This window comes from Crassostrea angulata, chromosome 3, assembly GCF_025612915.1.
Source record: "Crassostrea angulata isolate pt1a10 chromosome 3, ASM2561291v2, whole genome shotgun sequence".
In the NCBI taxonomy this organism is placed as follows: Eukaryota; Metazoa; Mollusca; class Bivalvia; order Ostreida; family Ostreidae; genus Magallana; species Magallana angulata.
This window is the reverse complement of record NC_069113.1, coordinates 35,259,932-35,278,375: the sequence shown is the minus strand read 5'-3', so window position 1 is coordinate 35,278,375 and position 18,444 is coordinate 35,259,932. Positions and strand designations below refer to the sequence as shown.

Below are 18,444 nucleotides of genomic sequence, written 5' to 3'. Positions count from 1 at the left end.
TTGCTTTTATATAGAATGATATCAATAATTTGAATTTCTGTTAATTTAATAGTCGTATATATCAAATAATTTTAGACATAGAATAGAGAAGTATATGAATTATGTTTTGTGCTGCTTTAAAAACAAAAATAAGTTTAATTTCTTATAAAATAGGTATTGGTGATTTTACAATTCAATAACTCATTATGGTTACAAAATTCCAAGAAATTTCAAAGTTCAAAAATAAATTATTTTCTTTAAACAATTTTCACAGGTTCATGATTTGAATACATTAACAGTATGTCCCTAATTAGCCTATAATAATAAAACATACTTTTATTTATTTCAATTCCCGTTTGAAACAAGATCCCCTATAATACGGTTATTTACAAACAAATCCACAACACGTGCTATCTAAAATGCTCGACCACACCAACTGTATTATTGTGTTTATTTTTTGCAACAAAATCACTAGATACGTTTATCGCTTACATTTATTTTGGAGACCGTGCCTGATAACAAATAAATTTAGATCGCAAATTTTATTTCTATCGGGCACGCTCTCCAATTAAAATGTAAGCAATTAACTAAAATAACATTTAGTGAATTTTTACACCTGATTATATTCATCCGCCATTTCTTGATTTAGCAAATTTATACTTATGCAATGAGTTGTCAATAACCAGGTAGGCAAAGTTGGGTTTTTTGTACACAATTTAGTTTAATAAACAGAATAAAAATCTTGTAATACGTTTAATACAGACCCTGAAACGTGCTACTACACCTCTAAAACGAACCGTACCGTTCCGTGCAAGAAACGAACCGTACCGTTCACAAAACGAAACGTACTGTTCACAAAGCGTACCGTACCGTTCACAAAACGAACCGTACCGTTCACAAAGCGAACCGTACCGTTCACAAAGCGAACCGTACCGTGCAAAAAGCGTGCAACATAATTTATGCAAGACCCGCCTCCAGACGGACAAAAAAGCGTACCGTACCGTGCAATAAGCGTGCAACTTCCATATATGGCTTATTGACCTAATGTCTTTCGATGAATACGGACGGAGATTATCGCTGACCAGATAAGTTCAATATTTTGCTAGATTTATTATACGGGGTTAGATCACACATACTAAGATTTAAAACTGTTATTCTTATTAAAACAGTCACAAACATATTTCCTTTCTTAGACCGTAACCATTTTTTTGTTTTTCGACAAAACTTGCATCGCTGATTTCTTAAACATTGTAAACTATTAACGTTCACACAATCCGTGGTTATACTATTTTGATTATTTTTATGAAATGTTTGAAACATTGGGTACATACTGGACTTTACATAGCTTTAAGTGATTCTCGGGAGAGAGAGAGAGAGAGAGAGAGAGAGAGAGAGAGAGAGAGAGAGAGAGAGAGATCGTTACCCGAAACGTTAGAAAAGTAGCGTTTGTTTAGAAATATGTATATACACTATGGCTAAACAAGGTTGAAATATATCTAAATATAATTTGATATCCTTTTTAAATTAAAAAAAATGTCGACTTAAGTTACGCAGACCCAGAAAATGTAAATGACAACCACATATTACCGGTGACTCGAGTGATTTGTTCTTGAGCTATTTATGTACCAATAAATAAACAAAAAAATCACTCACACATGTATGATGAATTGTAAATAAATACATGTACAAAATCTTAATGCATTAAATGCAAGCATTGAACGGAAAAAAAGTACACGCATTCCATAAAATAACTTTCAACTTTATTTCCCGCATAGCTGGTAATGGCGTCGTGATTTCACATGAACAAAAATCACTCGTGCGAAACACGTGTACAGAAGCTGATCTTTGGTTCTATACACAACAGGTGTTATTGTCTTTCTTTGGTTTTTAGCAGTTATTGTACTTTACAACTAACTCTGTATATTTGGACGCTTAAATAGGTGTACACGAGATGCCGGTATTCACACCTTTCCACGGGCACCTGTCAGGTTACTCATCACAATCTGTCGTGTGTATAGTCTGAATATATCTTACTTCTACTTTGTTAGTTTCATGGCTTTTCTTAATCTCTAAAGAACAAAAGAACCGTCTGTAGAAATGGACACAAACAACTACACGAAAGACTATCGGCGCGTGGACCCGTGGAACAATTCAGCGACTCTATACATGCGGGATTTTCACATATTAACTTGCGATAAAAATATCATTTACCGGGTACATTAATGTACCAAAAAAAATGATTAATTAAATCATAAATAGTTGAATGAGATAACAAGTACATGTAAGCACAAACACAGCTCTTTTAAAAATTATTTTCAATCTTATATGTGTGATGTGAAATAGCGTCGAAATTTTAACCGTCGAGATCAATCTATATGTACATCGTCCGCTGTACAAACTTTTAGTCATTGTGTTGAAATCGTTATGAAAACCATGAGTCTTAAATAAATGAATTCAATTCATACAAATAAAAATCTAATAATTCCAAATGGTTTGCACACAATCACATACACCCTCAGAGAGAGAGAGAGAGAGAGAGAGAGAGAGAGAGAGAGAGAGAAACTTGTGTGTTGAATATAATACTTAAATTAAAATTTTATCACTGAACTTTATTATTTAAAATTTCGCTTTAGGTTTCTATAATTGGTCATTTGAGCGGGATTTTCTCTCAGGACTCCACGTGCTTCGCCTGTCAATCAGTTTAAGTATAACAGTACAGATCACGCCACGCGCCGCGTGCTACTTGGCTCCTCCTATATGGCTAGAAGAAAATTATCGAATGAAACGTTTTTGTTTTATGTTTTCTTATATCCCTATTGAAAAGAGTGTTTCTATTTTAAATTATTCAACAATAATTTCTCTCCGATTTCATGATTATAATTCATGTACTGGCGATCAGAGTCGTTTTCCCTCGCTGTTGTATTATTTTTGTTACTAGATAAATTCTTATATATTTATAACTTTTAACATTCATTTGTTGATTACCGGGTAATTTTTCGTGTCCTGTTTACAACAAGTATGTGTGTAAAAAGGTAAATAAAATATAAACAGGTTAGTCAGCATTTGTAAAACGTCAGCTAAATCGCATGCATACAGTGAAGAGCGGACACTTGTTCAACAGAATGATAAATATCGCTATTATATAAATAAAAGTTATTGACTTAATGTGTATATCCAGTTGTGTACATATCGTATGAAATATGTTACATGAACATGTATATAGTTTAACGGAAAAACAAAAACTAATAGTCATATTTTGACTATACACGCGATCTTAGTTCAGATAAGAGAGGCGATGACGGGTTAGATGTAGGTATGATCTATGTATACAAACAAGTGCAGAAAATCATAGAATTAATATTTAAATGAATAAAAATTCGTGTCAAAAAACTACATAACACTTGATTTCAAGATTTCTTATCTATCCAATAATTTTACATCGTCTATTCACTAAGGCAATCGGCGATCGGCAATAGTACTACAGTAGTACGCAATAAAGAATGATCATACGAATTATGAATAATAAAAACTAGCCGAAAATCAAGACAACGATAAAGGAAACTAAACTAACAAAATATCGGAATAAAGTCGGGGCAATTTGTTAGAGCAATTTTAAATGGATTAGAAGTATTTAATGACTTCGACTCAAGTACATGTATAGAAATAAAAACTCAAGATGCTTTGTAAAATTATCGAAGGCTCGCTAAATTAACAAATATATTGGATTAAAGTCAAACAGTTCTTTTAATCTATCTGAATGATTACATTAATCTAAATTAAATACTAATAATAACAGACTGATCAAAATTAAAATTACCCCCGCTTCCCAGTTGTCACTGAGTACACGGTTCACGCAACGTATCAAAAACGGGGGAACGGATGGACGCTCTGATTTTAAATAGATCGATTGAAATTCTTTTGTAATATATCATATAAAAAAAAGAAAAATTCTTGTCATAATTACCACCCTGCTGAAGTAGATCGGGCAAAAACTAAACAAAATTATATGGAGAAAAATCAAAGCGTTCAGGCCACGCCTACCTCATTAATAAAGCGCGCAAACCGTTCACAAAGCGTGCAGCTATTTTTAGCAAAGCGTACCGTGCAAGAAGCGAACCGTTCCGTTCACAAAGCGTACCGTACCGTTCACAAAGCGAACCGTACCGTTCACAAAACGAACCGTACCGTTCACAAAGCGAACCGTACCGTTCATAAAGCGTAACGAACCGAACCGTGCAACTGGTGTAGTAGCACGTTTCAGGGTCTGTACTTTAAGGAACTTATTTCTTATGCGCATTTAAAAGGCGGTGCAGAGCATGAATTTGGATGATTGCCAGTCCAGACGATCGCTAGAGGGCTGTTGAGCATTAGCTCGACGCCTTAAAAAGTTTAAAAAATTCATATCAGAAAGCTGGAAACTCACAATTAGTGACACTAGTACATTGAAGCTACATCTTCAGTTGGAAAAGAGAGTCATTATTTCAGGAGTTTTCAATACACGTATGAATAAGTTGATTCAATATTCTGTAATTTTGTTACCTGCATCGGGAAGTCGGAATGGGAGTTGTTGTAGGACAAGATGTTCCTGACTCCTTGGTTGATCATTGAGAACAGCGAGCTGAGGGCTCGAAGGCGAGTGAAGTCCATGATGTGGTCCAGGCTGACGGCGTACTCTAAAGCACGGTTCACCAGACCGTCCGAACTGAAGAACGCGGAAAGGATGGTGGCACAGTCTCTCTGAACCTGGACAAATGCAAAAACAAGGTTCAATTGTATGCAGAATGATAATTCCAACTTGATATACAAGTACATTGCATCTTTAACTCAAGTTATTCTACACTGTCAGTAGCTTTCTATAATTCTATGATTACACTGTTCCAAAAAAACACCTTCCAGTGGTGTGGGGTTTTTTTCATCTACATCATACATGTATATTTATGCACATAACAAAACCTATAAATTCAAATGTGCAGTAGAAGTTATAAACTTGTAAACAGAACTGCAATAGAAAAGTTCCTACATGTATCTATATTCTGCACATTAAGTAACAATGATATACTTGTATACCTGAATGGTTTTGGACAGAGTTTCCTCGTTCTCTCCCCCAAGTGTCTTGGGTGTCTCTTCCTCTCCCTCCTCCAATGATACATTCTTCAGTGTCTGGAGATAATTTTCGTAGATCATTTCGGGCGACAGGACGTCCTCACTGAACCAAACCATACCACATCTACTGACCGTGGCCAGGGTGGCAAACTTCAAATCCTGCACCTCAAACATGATTCTGACCTACAAAGCAAAATGAAAAAATACTAGTATTTCAAAAACTAACATTCACTTTTTTTCTAAAGCGTGAAAATGAACATATTGGGGTTGTTTTCATTAACATCAACTTCATCTCTATTAATTACTTACATTTGGAGGGATGCCCAGACGTTCTCCATTAGGCAAGGTCAGAAGTTTGTTTTCATCCAGCACAGAGTTCAGATTTTCTACCCACTCTGGATCTACATCACCGTCAAATATAATCCACTGCCTCTTCTGAAGTTCTCCTCTCACATTGTCAATGATCCTACATAACATTACAGGTATTTAGAATCATTTAACTATAAACACATCAACACAATCAATAATTAATTCACAATGAAAATTTAGCAGCAGTTATTCATACATCCTAGTACTGTAGATTCGTAATTAAACATGAGGAATTAATATCCGCGTAAAATCGCGAGAAGCATCTTTCGCTGATTTTAAAATCTCGCCATTATTTTCTGAGAGCTGAAAACTATAAGAAAAGAAGATAAAAGTTCCGCATTAGTGATTTTATATTCTTGTGATTTGACTCAAAACAGCGGAATCGCAGAAATAAGTGCTCACATAATATAAGAAATTAACAGTATTATAACATGATAGTAGTAGAACTTTGCAGACTTACTTTCTTAGTATATGTGTAAACAGACCATCAGTCCATTCTCTTGTATTTGGATCCAATGTTCCATAGAGAGCCTCTTTTGAAATTGACTGCAAATAGAAACATTACACATTTTAGCTAAATTTTATCATATACAAAATTATTACACAGTATGGTACAAAATACCATCTTGGAAATTTTAAAATGCTAAGTACCATACTTATAAAAAACACTCCTTTAGCTTCCTAAAAAATTAACAAACCCCCAGAAAGAGAGAGGAAAATGACTGAGGAAAATGACTTATTGTCAAATCATTTCTCATTAAATCTGTTACCTTTGGGTCGATGACATGAGCCACGCCCTCTGTTCCCTCCAATCTCTCCAGAGCTTTTAACAACACCTGCCATGCCTTGGATTTCCCACTACCACTAGGGCCCACCATCATCAGGCCATGGTGGAGATTTGTGATCTGGAATAGCTGCAGGACCTACAAGAGGAAAGATACAGGCTTTATGTTAAAATTAAGAAAATTAGAAATGCAAGAATGCATTTCCATAATACATGTTACAAATTACAATTAAATACCAAATTTACTTGCAATTCTTTTGATTTTTTTTTTAATACTTAATTTTTACAGTGAAGGTGGGAAAATTTAAAACAATGTGTTACCTTGGAAACCCACTGAGATCCTTGCTCCTCTTGTTCACCATAGGTGAGGTACCTCTCTTTACATACTTTCTTGATCTCCCGTCGGAGGGCAGTCATCTCTGCTGGTTGATACTCAATGCCAGGGAACACATCAGACAATAAACTGTACAGCAGTGGGATGTCTTCAGCCACCAGCTTTGGTACAACAGTCTCCATAACACTCTGTATTAGAATCTACAAAAAAAAGGGGGTTTTTTCTTCAAATTTTATCCCCATCATTTTTTAAAAGATTATTTTGGGAATCATTGAAACTAGGTTGACATGTAAAACAACCTGTTTGTATCGTCACTTATCAACTTAATTTGATAATTTACCTCTTGCTCAGGAAGATTTTCAGCGATGGATCTCTCGTCCACGTTTTCGCCTCTCTCCAGCATTCCCTCTCGAATCCTCTGTATCTTGTCTCTCTTCAGATTACCGGCACTGACCAGCACACTCTTTAGAGCTCTTAATCCAAAGTCATAGTGAGACTGAGGGGACAGCTGCTCATCACACAGTCTATAAAAGACAAAAAGAAGGAAAGAGTTACAATCTTTGAACTTTATCAAAATTTAATCTACAGTAGGAAAAGCGTACAATTAAGCGTGTTTCATCAAAATTTCATGTGAAAAGACTATTCACTGCTTCTCACAATTAAGTTCACAGAGTAATGTACATGTATTTCTTATGCAATAAAAATAAAACTGGCTTTAAAGTGAACTTCATGAATTTATTTTTTTCTCTTGTGATTCATGTAAGAGTTTAAATACCATGAATTTCAAATGAAATTCATGAAAGGTATATACATGCACATGTACAATTGTTGGAATCCTTACTTGAAGAAAGGAACAATTTTCTTGGCCAGTTTTTCAGCCATTCTGAATCCTTGAGAGTACAGCATGACTTCAGCAATGAGCTGTCTGTCGGGTTTGGTCATGGCCAAACTTCTGAACAACTTCTTCAGGTTATCTGGTAGATTGGATCGCCCAGCGTATCCAGGATTCATGGTGATGAATACGGCCATGTCTGGATTCACCCTCACCTGTTTTCCAATCAGTTCAACTGACATGGAACCTTTCAATCAAAAGTCAAAACGGTGAACATCTCTATTTCATACATATCTTTTGACTGGATTTTTCAGTGAAAGTAATTTTTGGGAAAATTGTGTGGTTTCATCTTTAAAAGCAAAACTTTGAGTGGCAAAAAGCTGTGTTTCCTTTGTTTTAATAACCATCAATTACTTAATAACTAAACCTGTTTTGGATATGCAAACATTCTTACTGTACTTGAAAGAAAACTACATATGAAAGCAAATATATGTACAAATCAAAGATTGAGTCATACTCTTTTCCTTTTTGCCAGCCATGTCTTTCAGGGCTTCCTGTATGGTCTGGATCTGCTGGGACACAGCGGACAGCATTCTCTCCTCCAACCTGTTGAACTCATCGAAGCAGCCCCAGGCTCCCACCTGACACAGCCCCACAAAGATACGACCCATGGCCTGGAAGAAAAATACAAAATCTAGTTGATAATGGAAATACAATGTACATGTAAGGACGCTGTTTAGTTAGAGTTTTGTATAACATACTTCATGTCATTTATAAAATGATACCTGGAAATCAAAGTTTTCATCACAGTTGAAGACCAACACAAATCTTCCGAGCTGATTTCCCAAAGCTTTCACAGACTCAGTTTTACCAGTACCAGCAGGACCTTGAAGGAAACAATCAGATTAAAGTACAAACCTACAATCATAATAGCTTACCATCCTTAATTAAACTTTTCAAAGTTGTTAACATTCATGACATTGTATACTTTTTGTTTAAATTGTAGGCAGGCCATACTCCCCTCTGTACATACTTGTTACAGAAAGACCTTTTCCTGCCTTTTTTTTACGTTAATCTTGCATACCGAGCAACACTGTAGCCTACGCCATGAGGCAACAATGAACCAATGGAACATCCCTGCTGGGAGCATGCAAAAGTGCTTAATAGTAACTCTTACACTGTATTTCTTTATTATTATATTGAAGTAAACAAAAATTGGATTTCTACTAAAAAATTGCATTAATACTTGATCTTCAACAAGCATGTATATTTATAAAGAAAAAAATTTGCAAGCAAGCTTGTATTTAAGAAAGAAACTTGAAGCTTTATAAACTTAATTAGCCTTATTTTAAATTTGTTCACTTTTAATGAAGGCAAATGTGACAAAATAAAATGAGAGTAAAAATTTTCCCTTTATACACAAATAAGTACATATATATGCACTTAAAGTACAATGTAGTTGTAGTTATGACAATTCCCCTTGGCAGAGCTACCCCGTCTTACCAAATGGAGATCCTCCCAGTCTGGCCTCTAGTGCCTGGGTCATGGTCAGATAACATCGGTCAGTGAGGGGGGTCTGGACCAGTTTGTCCTGTACTCCCAAGTACTCAAAGCCGTAGTTGAACTTAGCATTGGCCATCTGAATGGACAACTGCTGCAACACATCCGAATTCTTGGGGTCAAAGTAGAACCTCATCTGACACAACCAGTCAAAACACTTGGGATTGTTCACTTTGTTTTTCACTAGAGTTCTTGTCACATCTCTCTGATGTACCAGCTCTGTAATCTGTAATCAATGAATGGTGATGCATTTATACCTGTGCATAAGCAATCATTATGATATTGTTTCAAAGAACTCTAATATCTAAATCATCATGAATCATCATGGCAAGGTGTAAATATATGCTCAAATTCCAATTTCCATTAATTGCCATACCAGGTGCTCCATCTTCTTCCTCCTGACTGGGGGCTGGTCCAGTAGAACAGAGTCAGCCAGCACATTCAGTGTATTGTCCACCACCTGTAGGACATCGTTCAGAGCAGTCAGGTCCGAGGGGTTCTTGGACGAGGCGATACTGGTCAGGGCATTCTCCACACTCTCAGACCACGACACCTGAGATGCCAACACCACCAGCTGGGCCTACATAAATATATATCAAATGGTTAGATGCTTGTAAATGACAATCAGTGTTAAATGCATGGGAAAAAATTACATACCATAGATTTCATTTACAAGGATTTATTATCCGCCCAAAAATGCAAAAAATTATGGAATTATTACAAAACTCTGCCAATGCAAATTCATGTTCTTGTGCACACAGTAAATCTGGGAACTAAGAACTTGAATTAATAAAGGCATCTACAATTAGTTTTGACTCCTTGTGGCTTCTTACAAAACATTTACTGTTTGAACATACATGTTGGTTCAAATAGTGCCATTTACCTGAAACTTGTCTATCCATTGTAGGTATAGGTTGGCATCAATCTGGCCCGACTTGAAGACTGCAATGTCCTTGACTGCCTCCTGTAGAAGCTTGGCCAGAGTGACCCTCATCTCCTTCTCTGTCAGGGTCAGCCACTCGTTGATCTTAGGGTTGGCAGCAATGGACACGGGGGTAGCAAACACCACCTGAATGAGAAATAGAAAGAAGGTTAGCTATCAACCATTACTGGAACAACACTGAACATAAACACATTTTTGAAAACCTACATGTATATAATCTGTCATTTCGTATTCCTGCGATGTCCACCATTATGCTTTATTATTCATAACTCATGATAGATATTTCACATAAATTTATTTTCATTTATGCCAGGAAAAAGAATATAAGCAATCAACAAGACCTCTTCCCCTTCTTTGGATAAAAGTCCAGTCACTTGTGAGTTGTCCTCGTTCAGTGTGATGGTGGCAACACCAGCAAACATTTTCTTGAAGTGTTTTTGAAGCCTGGCAACATTTTTACTGTTTCCAATGATCTCCAGTAAATCTTCATCTCCGACAAAGTAGAATCTAGAAATTTAAAATAGCATAAAATTAATAAAAAGTTTTAAATTCATGCAACCTCCATGCAATTTTTATTTCAATGCATATACATGTTTGCAAAAACTACTTGATAAAGCACAATGTTCCTGTACCTTGGGAACGAGGCTCTTTCTCTCTCCAAATACTCTCCAAGAGCTTTCTGGATTTTCCCCAGGAGGTCAGACAAGCGCTCCAGCTGCTTCTGGACGTTAGCGATGTTGACCACGTCCATCACCAAAGGAGACCGTGTCACCTTCTTCATCAGAGCCAAGAACTCAGTGCTCACTCTAAATTCAAACAAGACTTCATTAATTCAAAACTAATTCAGAATAAAGGTTCTGCAATTGGAATCTGCAAAATAAGATCATAAATGAATCATTTTATCGACAATAATTTACCCCTGGAAGCGAGAAGTCTCGACAGGAAGCAGAGCCTTGATGTCGGCGCTCCCGGTGAATATGCCCTCCAGGTAGACCCATCTCCTCTGTACATCAATCCAGACATCAAACAAGGCGTTGATGCGATTCAGTTTGTCTTCCCAAGCCAAAGCATCCTCTTCAAATTGCTGCAGAACACATAACAGATACATGTACTTGCACTCCCACAGCTTCGATGCAAAAATCATGTTAGCATAATCAAATACTCAACATAAAATATAACATCATTTTTTTCAAATTAAATATTCAATTTTTTTTCATTTAAAATTTGGATAACTTGCATGAACATGTGAAATACAAATGAAAAATAAACTTTTCAACTGTCAGGGGACCACCATTTGGCTTACCTTGTAGTAAGGGGAGAGTTTCATGGCCGTCACGCTGTTGATGTGCTCCTTGACCTTGGTGAACAGATCGTCCCAGCCTCTGATCAGGCGACACTTGTTCTGGTAGTTGACCAGCTCCAGCTCATAGCTCCTCCATACCTCACTGACCTATCAAATCATTAAATAGATAGTATCAGCACCAAGCCCATCTTTACCTCAATGAATTTGTCGCTATAACCACTGTCACTTTATCACAAAATTTTATTTATTCACCAGACAAAATGTACTAATTTATAATAAATTAACTCTTGAAACGTGTAGGTAGCACTAAGAATGGGAGCAATCTTTATTAACAATTTGAATTTGTTTGCATGTAAGAATAACTTTAATTTTTGCTACGTGCAAATTCTGACTTGCATATGTAAATCAACGACAGCTTCAAAGGGGTCTGAAATCAGGAATGACAGTTACACACCTGTTTCAAGAATTCCTCGAGAGCCATTTCTCCCTGGGCAATGAGGATGATGTCTCTGACAATTGGCTCATGTCTAATTAGGTCAACATCCCACACGTGACCCAGGGTGAGGTCTGACAGCACCCATCGAACGTTCAGCTTCTTTGTCAGCTGTTTCCAGTGTCTCTCCTTCAGCGCCTCAGACTTCAACTCCACAACCAGCACATTGACCTGAAAAAAGTCCATTATGTATAATACTCTAATACCATATGAAAAAAAATAACAGTGGGTTTCGAGACAATTGGAAAACATGTTAATCAAGATTTTTTCTAATGAGTTAAGGTAAATTACCTTAGCAAATCCTTGCAAGGTTCTTTTGACATAGTCATATGAAGCATAACTTCGGAGTCGGGATGGCAGTTCCTTCAGTTGGTTCAGCAAGGCATCTATAGACTGCCTTATCTACAACAACATAAAATTCATTTCATACACTATATAAAACAATGCAAAAAAAAATATAGATTATACAATTCACGCAATTTTGAAAAAAATTTAGTTTCATAAAAATAAAGACTCAAATACACAGTGAGGCTTAACTTGATAGCACATGACTTTTTCAAGAACATGTTGAGGTTAAGCTGAGAAATTCTACACATGTGTCAGGTTGTACCCACCTTCCTTGGCTGTACAGACAGCCATGGTTTCTCCTTGAGTTCATCAATCTGCTCCCAGATTTTGGACAGCTCTGCCCACACTCCCTTCAGGTCCTGCAGTTCCTCATGGGCGACCTGCATTCTCTCCTCACTGGCACTCAACTGACCTAATAAATCAAGGAAAGGTGAATGGGAATGTTTATAGTCAGTGCATGAGGTACAGTATTTGTTTATGTACTCTTACAAATCTCTAGTACAGTATATAGAAAGTTAAATGCCCTCCATCCCCCTTATATGTATTGAGTATATGAACATGTACATGTATGTTCACAATTACAATGACCAACAATTTGAGTCCTTATAATTGTATTAAAGTTTCTAACTTTAATTACTGGGATAGAACTCATTATTTGAAGGTATTATTTTGCTTCTACTGATAAAACATTGTCCACTATTAATTCCTGACCCATCAAGGGCCAATGTAAGAAAAATAATCTTGCATACATCATATAACAACATCTTCAAACACCTTTTATTTTTTTTGACAAAATTACCTGGTTCAGAAAGTTCCAGAGCCTCCTTAGCTTTAGCCACATTTTCTCTCTCTTCCTTTAGTCGGCTGAACTTTCCCTCAAATATGGTCAAGGCCTTCATTGCCTCGTCTGGTTTCAGTTCACCCTTAATGTCAAAGGACAACTCAAAACTTACTAAGAATGCAAAACAAAGAGACAACCATCCACACTTGTATATATGATCATGTTCATGCAACAGGAAAAGAGAGTCAAAAGCCAACCCTAACCAAGAACAAAATTAAATTTACCATAGCCAGCTTAAAACAATTGGAGAAATAATAATAATCTTCCATAAACTGCATGGTAAATAGCAATTGGAATGTCAAAAAAGGATGATAAAACTTTGTTATAGAAAACCCCACTTAAATTAAAAGCAGATATTCTGAAATCAAAAATGGAATTGACATTCAAATTCAAATCAATAATCAATAATTACTCCTCAGCACTTCTCAAAAAGAAGCAAACTAAACAGGGTATGGTTATGTTGAGTAAAGCAAGTTCAGCAAGAGATTTACTTACATCTATTAACTGTTTGGTTTCCAATCAAGAAAATAATACACACTTATATGGTTATACTTTATAAGTTACAGGAAGTAAATTGGAATGATTGAAAAGAAAGGTTCAACATTCAGTATAGTTGTACATGTAAAAATATTTCACATTCAAGGTGAATGTTTTTCTGAGAATTCAAGTCAACAAATAACTTTGAAATATCAATAGTATAACAAGTATATATAAATGCCAAATGGAAGGTAAGATGACCAATACTTACAAGCTAACATAAGTGTTAGATTAACTAATACAGTCCCTCCTATAGATATACTTACAGCCACAGGCTTGTCTTTGTCCCAGTCGGCCAGAAGGTCGCCGGTCTTGCTTTCCACCACTTTATCCTCGGACACGATCTTCATCTGCAGGCTGGCCACCTGGGTTTGAATGGAAGAGTCCTTCCTCTTCATGATGTCATTGAATGCCCCCCACTCACCCTCGATGTTGTCACTGTACAACCAGTTGGTCGGGAACTGGAACCTCTGTCGCTCTAGGATACGCTGGCCTTCTTTGTACATCTGTAATCAGTGCTCGGAATGAGAATTTGTATCTTGTTCATTTCAAATAAGGTCAGGCATGCTGACCTATGACTCAGATTTACAAATTTTGCTTTATAGTGATAGAGTTGCTTGTCTCAGTAATCTTGCAGTTTTACAGGCAGCCTCTAAATAACTTTAAGATCAAAAAATGCTAATGCTTGAACAGTATGTAAAACCTTATTTTCAACAAAAAATCGTAATAAAATTCCTTACATTGACTTGCTTCTCCCAGTTCTTCATCCTACGTTTCAGAGCCTGGACTTGAGTGATCAGACCTACAGCTTCTGATGTGTTTGCTGTGTCAATGGACTGCTGCTCCAACTCGGACCGGGACTAAATGGCACAGAGACACAATTATAGTACATACAGTATAAATAAATGTAAGATCTTTTTCTTTATGACATACACGTAAAATGTTTATGGTTCTGTTATTGTAAACATATACATGTATATCCAGTTAATTATTTTTACATAAATGTAAATAATAAAAAGTAGTAAGGTGTAAAGAAAACTTGAATTGATTTACCTTGGAAATAGCAGAATGGAAGTCCACCATTTCGTTTCCAAGGAGACTACCAAACTTGCTGAGGACTTCCTTGTGCCATGAGTCATATTTCAAGCTCACTTTAGATTGTACCTGAAAAAGGAAACTATTTGTGAATACAAATTCTTTTGTTGATATTGCATGCGCAATATCCAGATCATAAAACTACATTAAAGTCCTAAGCACAATGAACATGTAGAAGTATAAACAAGCTTGAAGGATACCTTGCCAAACTGTACAATAATAGGTCCAATTTCTTTCTGGGTTTCTGATGTATCAAATGTCTTCCTTGAAGATCTACGATAACAAACAAAACAAAATTTACAAATGACTGCAGAAAAACAGGTATCTAATCTTCTAACTTCAGAAAAGTACCTACTTTATTTCTTCAAGGGTATTCATCCACAATTTGATTCTGAGTCCCAACCGACTGTATAAGACATCTGGGTTCAAATCCCACAGGGACTGGTATCTAAGCCAAACCTACAAGCATTAATAATAAGATGTCACATTGAATAATTGATACATATACTAAAACATTGTGTTTTGCCCAATCAGTATTGACCATTACCTACCTTGACGTAATTGTCAAACTCCTTCATCACTGACTGAATGGCAGAGTAGGCATCCTCTAGTATTAACTGACCACTAGGAAGTTTAGTCAGTACATTTCTATAGGTGCTCTCTGATTCTGACTCTACATCCAATCCAACCTACAAATCACCATTGTTATATGAAAACTCAAATACAATCATATGAAAATGTGCATATGTACAGTAGATACAAACAGAAAGTCGACATTTCATAAGGTGAAACACAGGATGCAATAGGAGTTCCGTCTACCTGATATCTGGAGTGTCGGATACGAGGCAGGCTCGTGATGACTGCTTCCCAACCAAACAGCTCCTGCATGATGTTAACTCGGGACTCCTCCACTGGTGGATTCACGTAGATCAACTGGTTGGTGATTCTTAGCTCATGCACCATTGGCTGGAATTGAGTGAAAGATTCTAATAAATTTCCTTAACACTAAAATTTAATGGAAAAGAAAAAGTACTGTTCATAAACCCTTAAACTTTGTGAAGTTTTTATGCAGTACCTTGATGTGTGGATCCCCACCAGGTTTGTGAGCTTGTTTTTGGGGTTCATCAGTGTCCATAGTATTGTCTGACCCAGACTGTCCCTGACCCAGTAAGGTCTGGGTCCAGGCCTTTAACCCAGCCTCTAATCGTCCTGCAAGAGCAGCCTCAACCTGAAATGTACATGCATAACCTTAAATACCATGCATTAACTGTTTTAAATTGTGGAGTTTACAACAAAATTTTTACATTTACCGTACGTGTAAATTCTGAAAGTTTTGCAGTTGAACATATTTGTAACAATAAATGAGAAAATTGTTTGTGGGTTTCACTAATGGATTTTGAGACGTACCCTCTGGTCGAGTTTGGCCACCCACTGGGGTAGATTGGAGTAGGAATGCAGACTCAGGTTGTCCACAGCCTTCTGGATTTTCCCCAGGATCTCTGTAAACACAGCATTACTGTAAGCACAGGTCTCCAGGGCCTTCACTTCTAACTCTATCTCCTCCTCAATGGCCACCAAATCATCTACCTGAAAGTTTAAAAGTATAAAAATGTCACTCCAATAACAGGTGCTGTAATGCTGTAAATTTAAACAAATATTTAGTTAAAGGTTACATTACTAAATTACACTTTCTTTTCTTACAATTGGGACAATATGTAAATAAAATCAAAATGAATTTATACTTCTTTGCAAAAACATTTACAAATTCATTTCAAAAATGTAATAATTGTCTTTTATTGTACCTTTTCTTGGAAGTTGTTTTCTGTATCAGCCAATCTCAGTACATATGGTTCTAGCTTGTAGGATTCCCATACCAGACCAACTCCCTACAACACAACAAATGATTTATCTTGATGGAAAAATATAGGATTAACTTCTCACTTACATGTACATGTAACAAGGATACATGACCAAGTATATTCCTATATCAAGCATCAGTTTATAAAAAGTTTTGTTGGGAAAAAACCCAGCCCTGAATAAACATGATTAGGTATTGAATGTATTTCATTTCAGAATTTAGAATAAAGTGAATATGTGTCTTCTTACCTCACCAATAAGATTTTGAACTTCCTTTCTCAGTCCAGCTACCAGCAAAACAATGGTTATTCTTGCTTCGATCTGAAATTTTAAGACAGCGTTCGAGAAAAATTCTTTAATCTTCAATTTTTTTAAAAAGCATTAAAATACCACTTTGTAAATACTGTGACTTTCATCCTTACCTTTTCTAAAGTTCTTTGGTAGGTCTTCACACTTTCTATCAAAGATATAGCAAATGGATAGAGCTGGTTAGCCTGGTGAGCTTTGTTGACAATGGCAAGGGGAACTCGGAATCCGAGCCATCGTAGATTCCTCACCTACAACAAATTGTGTGAAGTCTCAATAAAATACACTTCCATGTAACTACTTGTTTTACATAAAACCTGCCCAAACAGAACACATATACCTACCTCTTTAGATAAGGCGATGACTTCTGGCTGGAAATTCACACACAGCTTGAGGACATTTCCTTTCCCCATCACTTTGGATTTGAAGCTCTGGACACTGAAGATTCTTCCAGTTACAACTAACTGTCTGCCTTGGACCTGGAATCATACAATCAAAATCGGAATCGATAATCGGAAGTGTAATACTATGGTTTCATTAACATTCCTTCGCATCAATTTCTGTTGATTTAGTGAATATCACTGTTTGAATGATATCTAAATTCATGACCAATGACCTTATCAATACAATATGTTATAAGATATCCGATGAACATTTAATTTCGTGAATCAACTTAACAACAGAATCCATCAACCCTAAGCCATTTAAAGTGTTTTCCTACCCTTCTTTGCCAATCTTCAAACAGTTCCTGGGTATTAAGCTTCAGTCTGAAGCTTTCCCCATCATTCTTCAGTTGTTGACCTTCCACATGGTTTTCCCAGCCTTTTCCAAGGACCACTTCCACATGACTCAACAATGCATTAAGCTGGTGCTCAATCTAGAATACACAATTGAACAAACATTATTTTCTATATTTCTAAAACAGCAGAGTTTTTTCACTCTGCATGATGTGCAATATCATTGGTTAAACTCACCTGTCTTGACCAAACTATTCTCCCAGAGACAGTAGGCAAATCTCTGACTTTACTCATCTTGCAGGCAGTGCTGTGAATGTATTGAACCTACAAACAGACAGTAACATATCCCTGTTAAATGCATTTTTCAAATAACAATGCCACATCTACCAACTGCAATGTACAAGTAAGTGCTCACATTTTTCTTCATAAATATTCTGAACATTCAATAGGCTCACCTTGAATTTCTCATGTAGAGCTTCAATATCGTCCTTGACTCTCTGGATGAGCTGAGTTTGGTACTCTCGGATTGCTCCCCGAATGTGGGGTCTGACAAACAGTGCATTGAAGCGGGAAAAGATACGGAACATTTCATTGGCATTCTTTGCAGTTCCCAGCTGGTCCCTCAGCTTGGCCGTGATTCTGGTCTCCACACGATCAATTCTCTCATCATATCTATTAGGAAAAGATTGATTCTCCAAGTTTTGGAATACAAACTATTTTCATTGCTTAATATCCGAATCTTTCTAATTTCATACAAGTTTTTTTTTTAAGATTTAGGGATATGCACACTACAAGTGAACATGGACAGGCACAAGTATATAGTACATACCTTTTAATGGCTGCTTCCCAAGAATCGGAGCCTTCTTTGGACACATCTAGTCCATCCACTTCCTTTACATTCTCATATGCCAGATTGACCTCCTAAACAATGAAAATACATCATCAGTACTTTAAGTACAACTTGTGCAACTTTAACTTTAATAAATTCTTTCCTGACTTAAATTTCCCCATTGTGTGTATATA

At 36.4% G+C, this 18,444-nt stretch overlaps 1 protein-coding gene across 7 annotated transcripts in view; it reads right to left on the bottom strand.

Moving 5' to 3' along the window:
- Positions 1 to 18,444, bottom strand: part of LOC128178504 (cytoplasmic dynein 1 heavy chain 1-like) — a 41,584-nt gene that overhangs the window by 19,585 nt on the left and 3,555 nt on the right. For all 7 annotated transcript variants that reach the window (XM_052845701.1, XM_052845705.1, XM_052845704.1 and 4 more), the window contains exons 9-46: positions 18,251 to 18,342; positions 17,877 to 18,093; positions 17,659 to 17,745; positions 17,406 to 17,561; positions 17,029 to 17,163; positions 16,801 to 16,935; positions 16,628 to 16,699; positions 16,324 to 16,407; positions 15,929 to 16,108; positions 15,597 to 15,749; positions 15,341 to 15,487; positions 15,073 to 15,210; positions 14,877 to 14,980; positions 14,722 to 14,794; positions 14,480 to 14,590; positions 14,167 to 14,286; positions 13,693 to 13,932; positions 12,848 to 12,971; positions 12,315 to 12,460; positions 11,992 to 12,102; positions 11,662 to 11,871; positions 11,208 to 11,354; positions 10,822 to 10,988; positions 10,537 to 10,710; positions 10,246 to 10,411; positions 9,845 to 10,030; positions 9,338 to 9,541; positions 8,905 to 9,187; positions 8,187 to 8,287; positions 7,919 to 8,075; positions 7,411 to 7,648; positions 6,910 to 7,093; positions 6,557 to 6,769; positions 6,222 to 6,374; positions 5,912 to 5,997; positions 5,392 to 5,548; positions 5,047 to 5,265; positions 4,519 to 4,722 (exon numbers count right to left, since the gene is read on the bottom strand). In XM_052845701.1, coding sequence (XP_052701661.1) covers positions 4,519 to 4,722; positions 5,047 to 5,265; positions 5,392 to 5,548; positions 5,912 to 5,997; positions 6,222 to 6,374; positions 6,557 to 6,769; positions 6,910 to 7,093; positions 7,411 to 7,648; positions 7,919 to 8,075; positions 8,187 to 8,287; positions 8,905 to 9,187; positions 9,338 to 9,541; positions 9,845 to 10,030; positions 10,246 to 10,411; positions 10,537 to 10,710; positions 10,822 to 10,988; positions 11,208 to 11,354; positions 11,662 to 11,871; positions 11,992 to 12,102; positions 12,315 to 12,460; positions 12,848 to 12,971; positions 13,693 to 13,932; positions 14,167 to 14,286; positions 14,480 to 14,590; positions 14,722 to 14,794; positions 14,877 to 14,980; positions 15,073 to 15,210; positions 15,341 to 15,487; positions 15,597 to 15,749; positions 15,929 to 16,108; positions 16,324 to 16,407; positions 16,628 to 16,699; positions 16,801 to 16,935; positions 17,029 to 17,163; positions 17,406 to 17,561; positions 17,659 to 17,745; positions 17,877 to 18,093; positions 18,251 to 18,342 — 5,874 coding nt within the window. The remainder of the gene's footprint in view (positions 1 to 4,518; positions 4,723 to 5,046; positions 5,266 to 5,391; positions 5,549 to 5,911; positions 5,998 to 6,221; positions 6,375 to 6,556; positions 6,770 to 6,909; positions 7,094 to 7,410; positions 7,649 to 7,918; positions 8,076 to 8,186; positions 8,288 to 8,904; positions 9,188 to 9,337; positions 9,542 to 9,844; positions 10,031 to 10,245; positions 10,412 to 10,536; positions 10,711 to 10,821; positions 10,989 to 11,207; positions 11,355 to 11,661; positions 11,872 to 11,991; positions 12,103 to 12,314; positions 12,461 to 12,847; positions 12,972 to 13,692; positions 13,933 to 14,166; positions 14,287 to 14,479; positions 14,591 to 14,721; positions 14,795 to 14,876; positions 14,981 to 15,072; positions 15,211 to 15,340; positions 15,488 to 15,596; positions 15,750 to 15,928; positions 16,109 to 16,323; positions 16,408 to 16,627; positions 16,700 to 16,800; positions 16,936 to 17,028; positions 17,164 to 17,405; positions 17,562 to 17,658; positions 17,746 to 17,876; positions 18,094 to 18,250; positions 18,343 to 18,444) is intronic.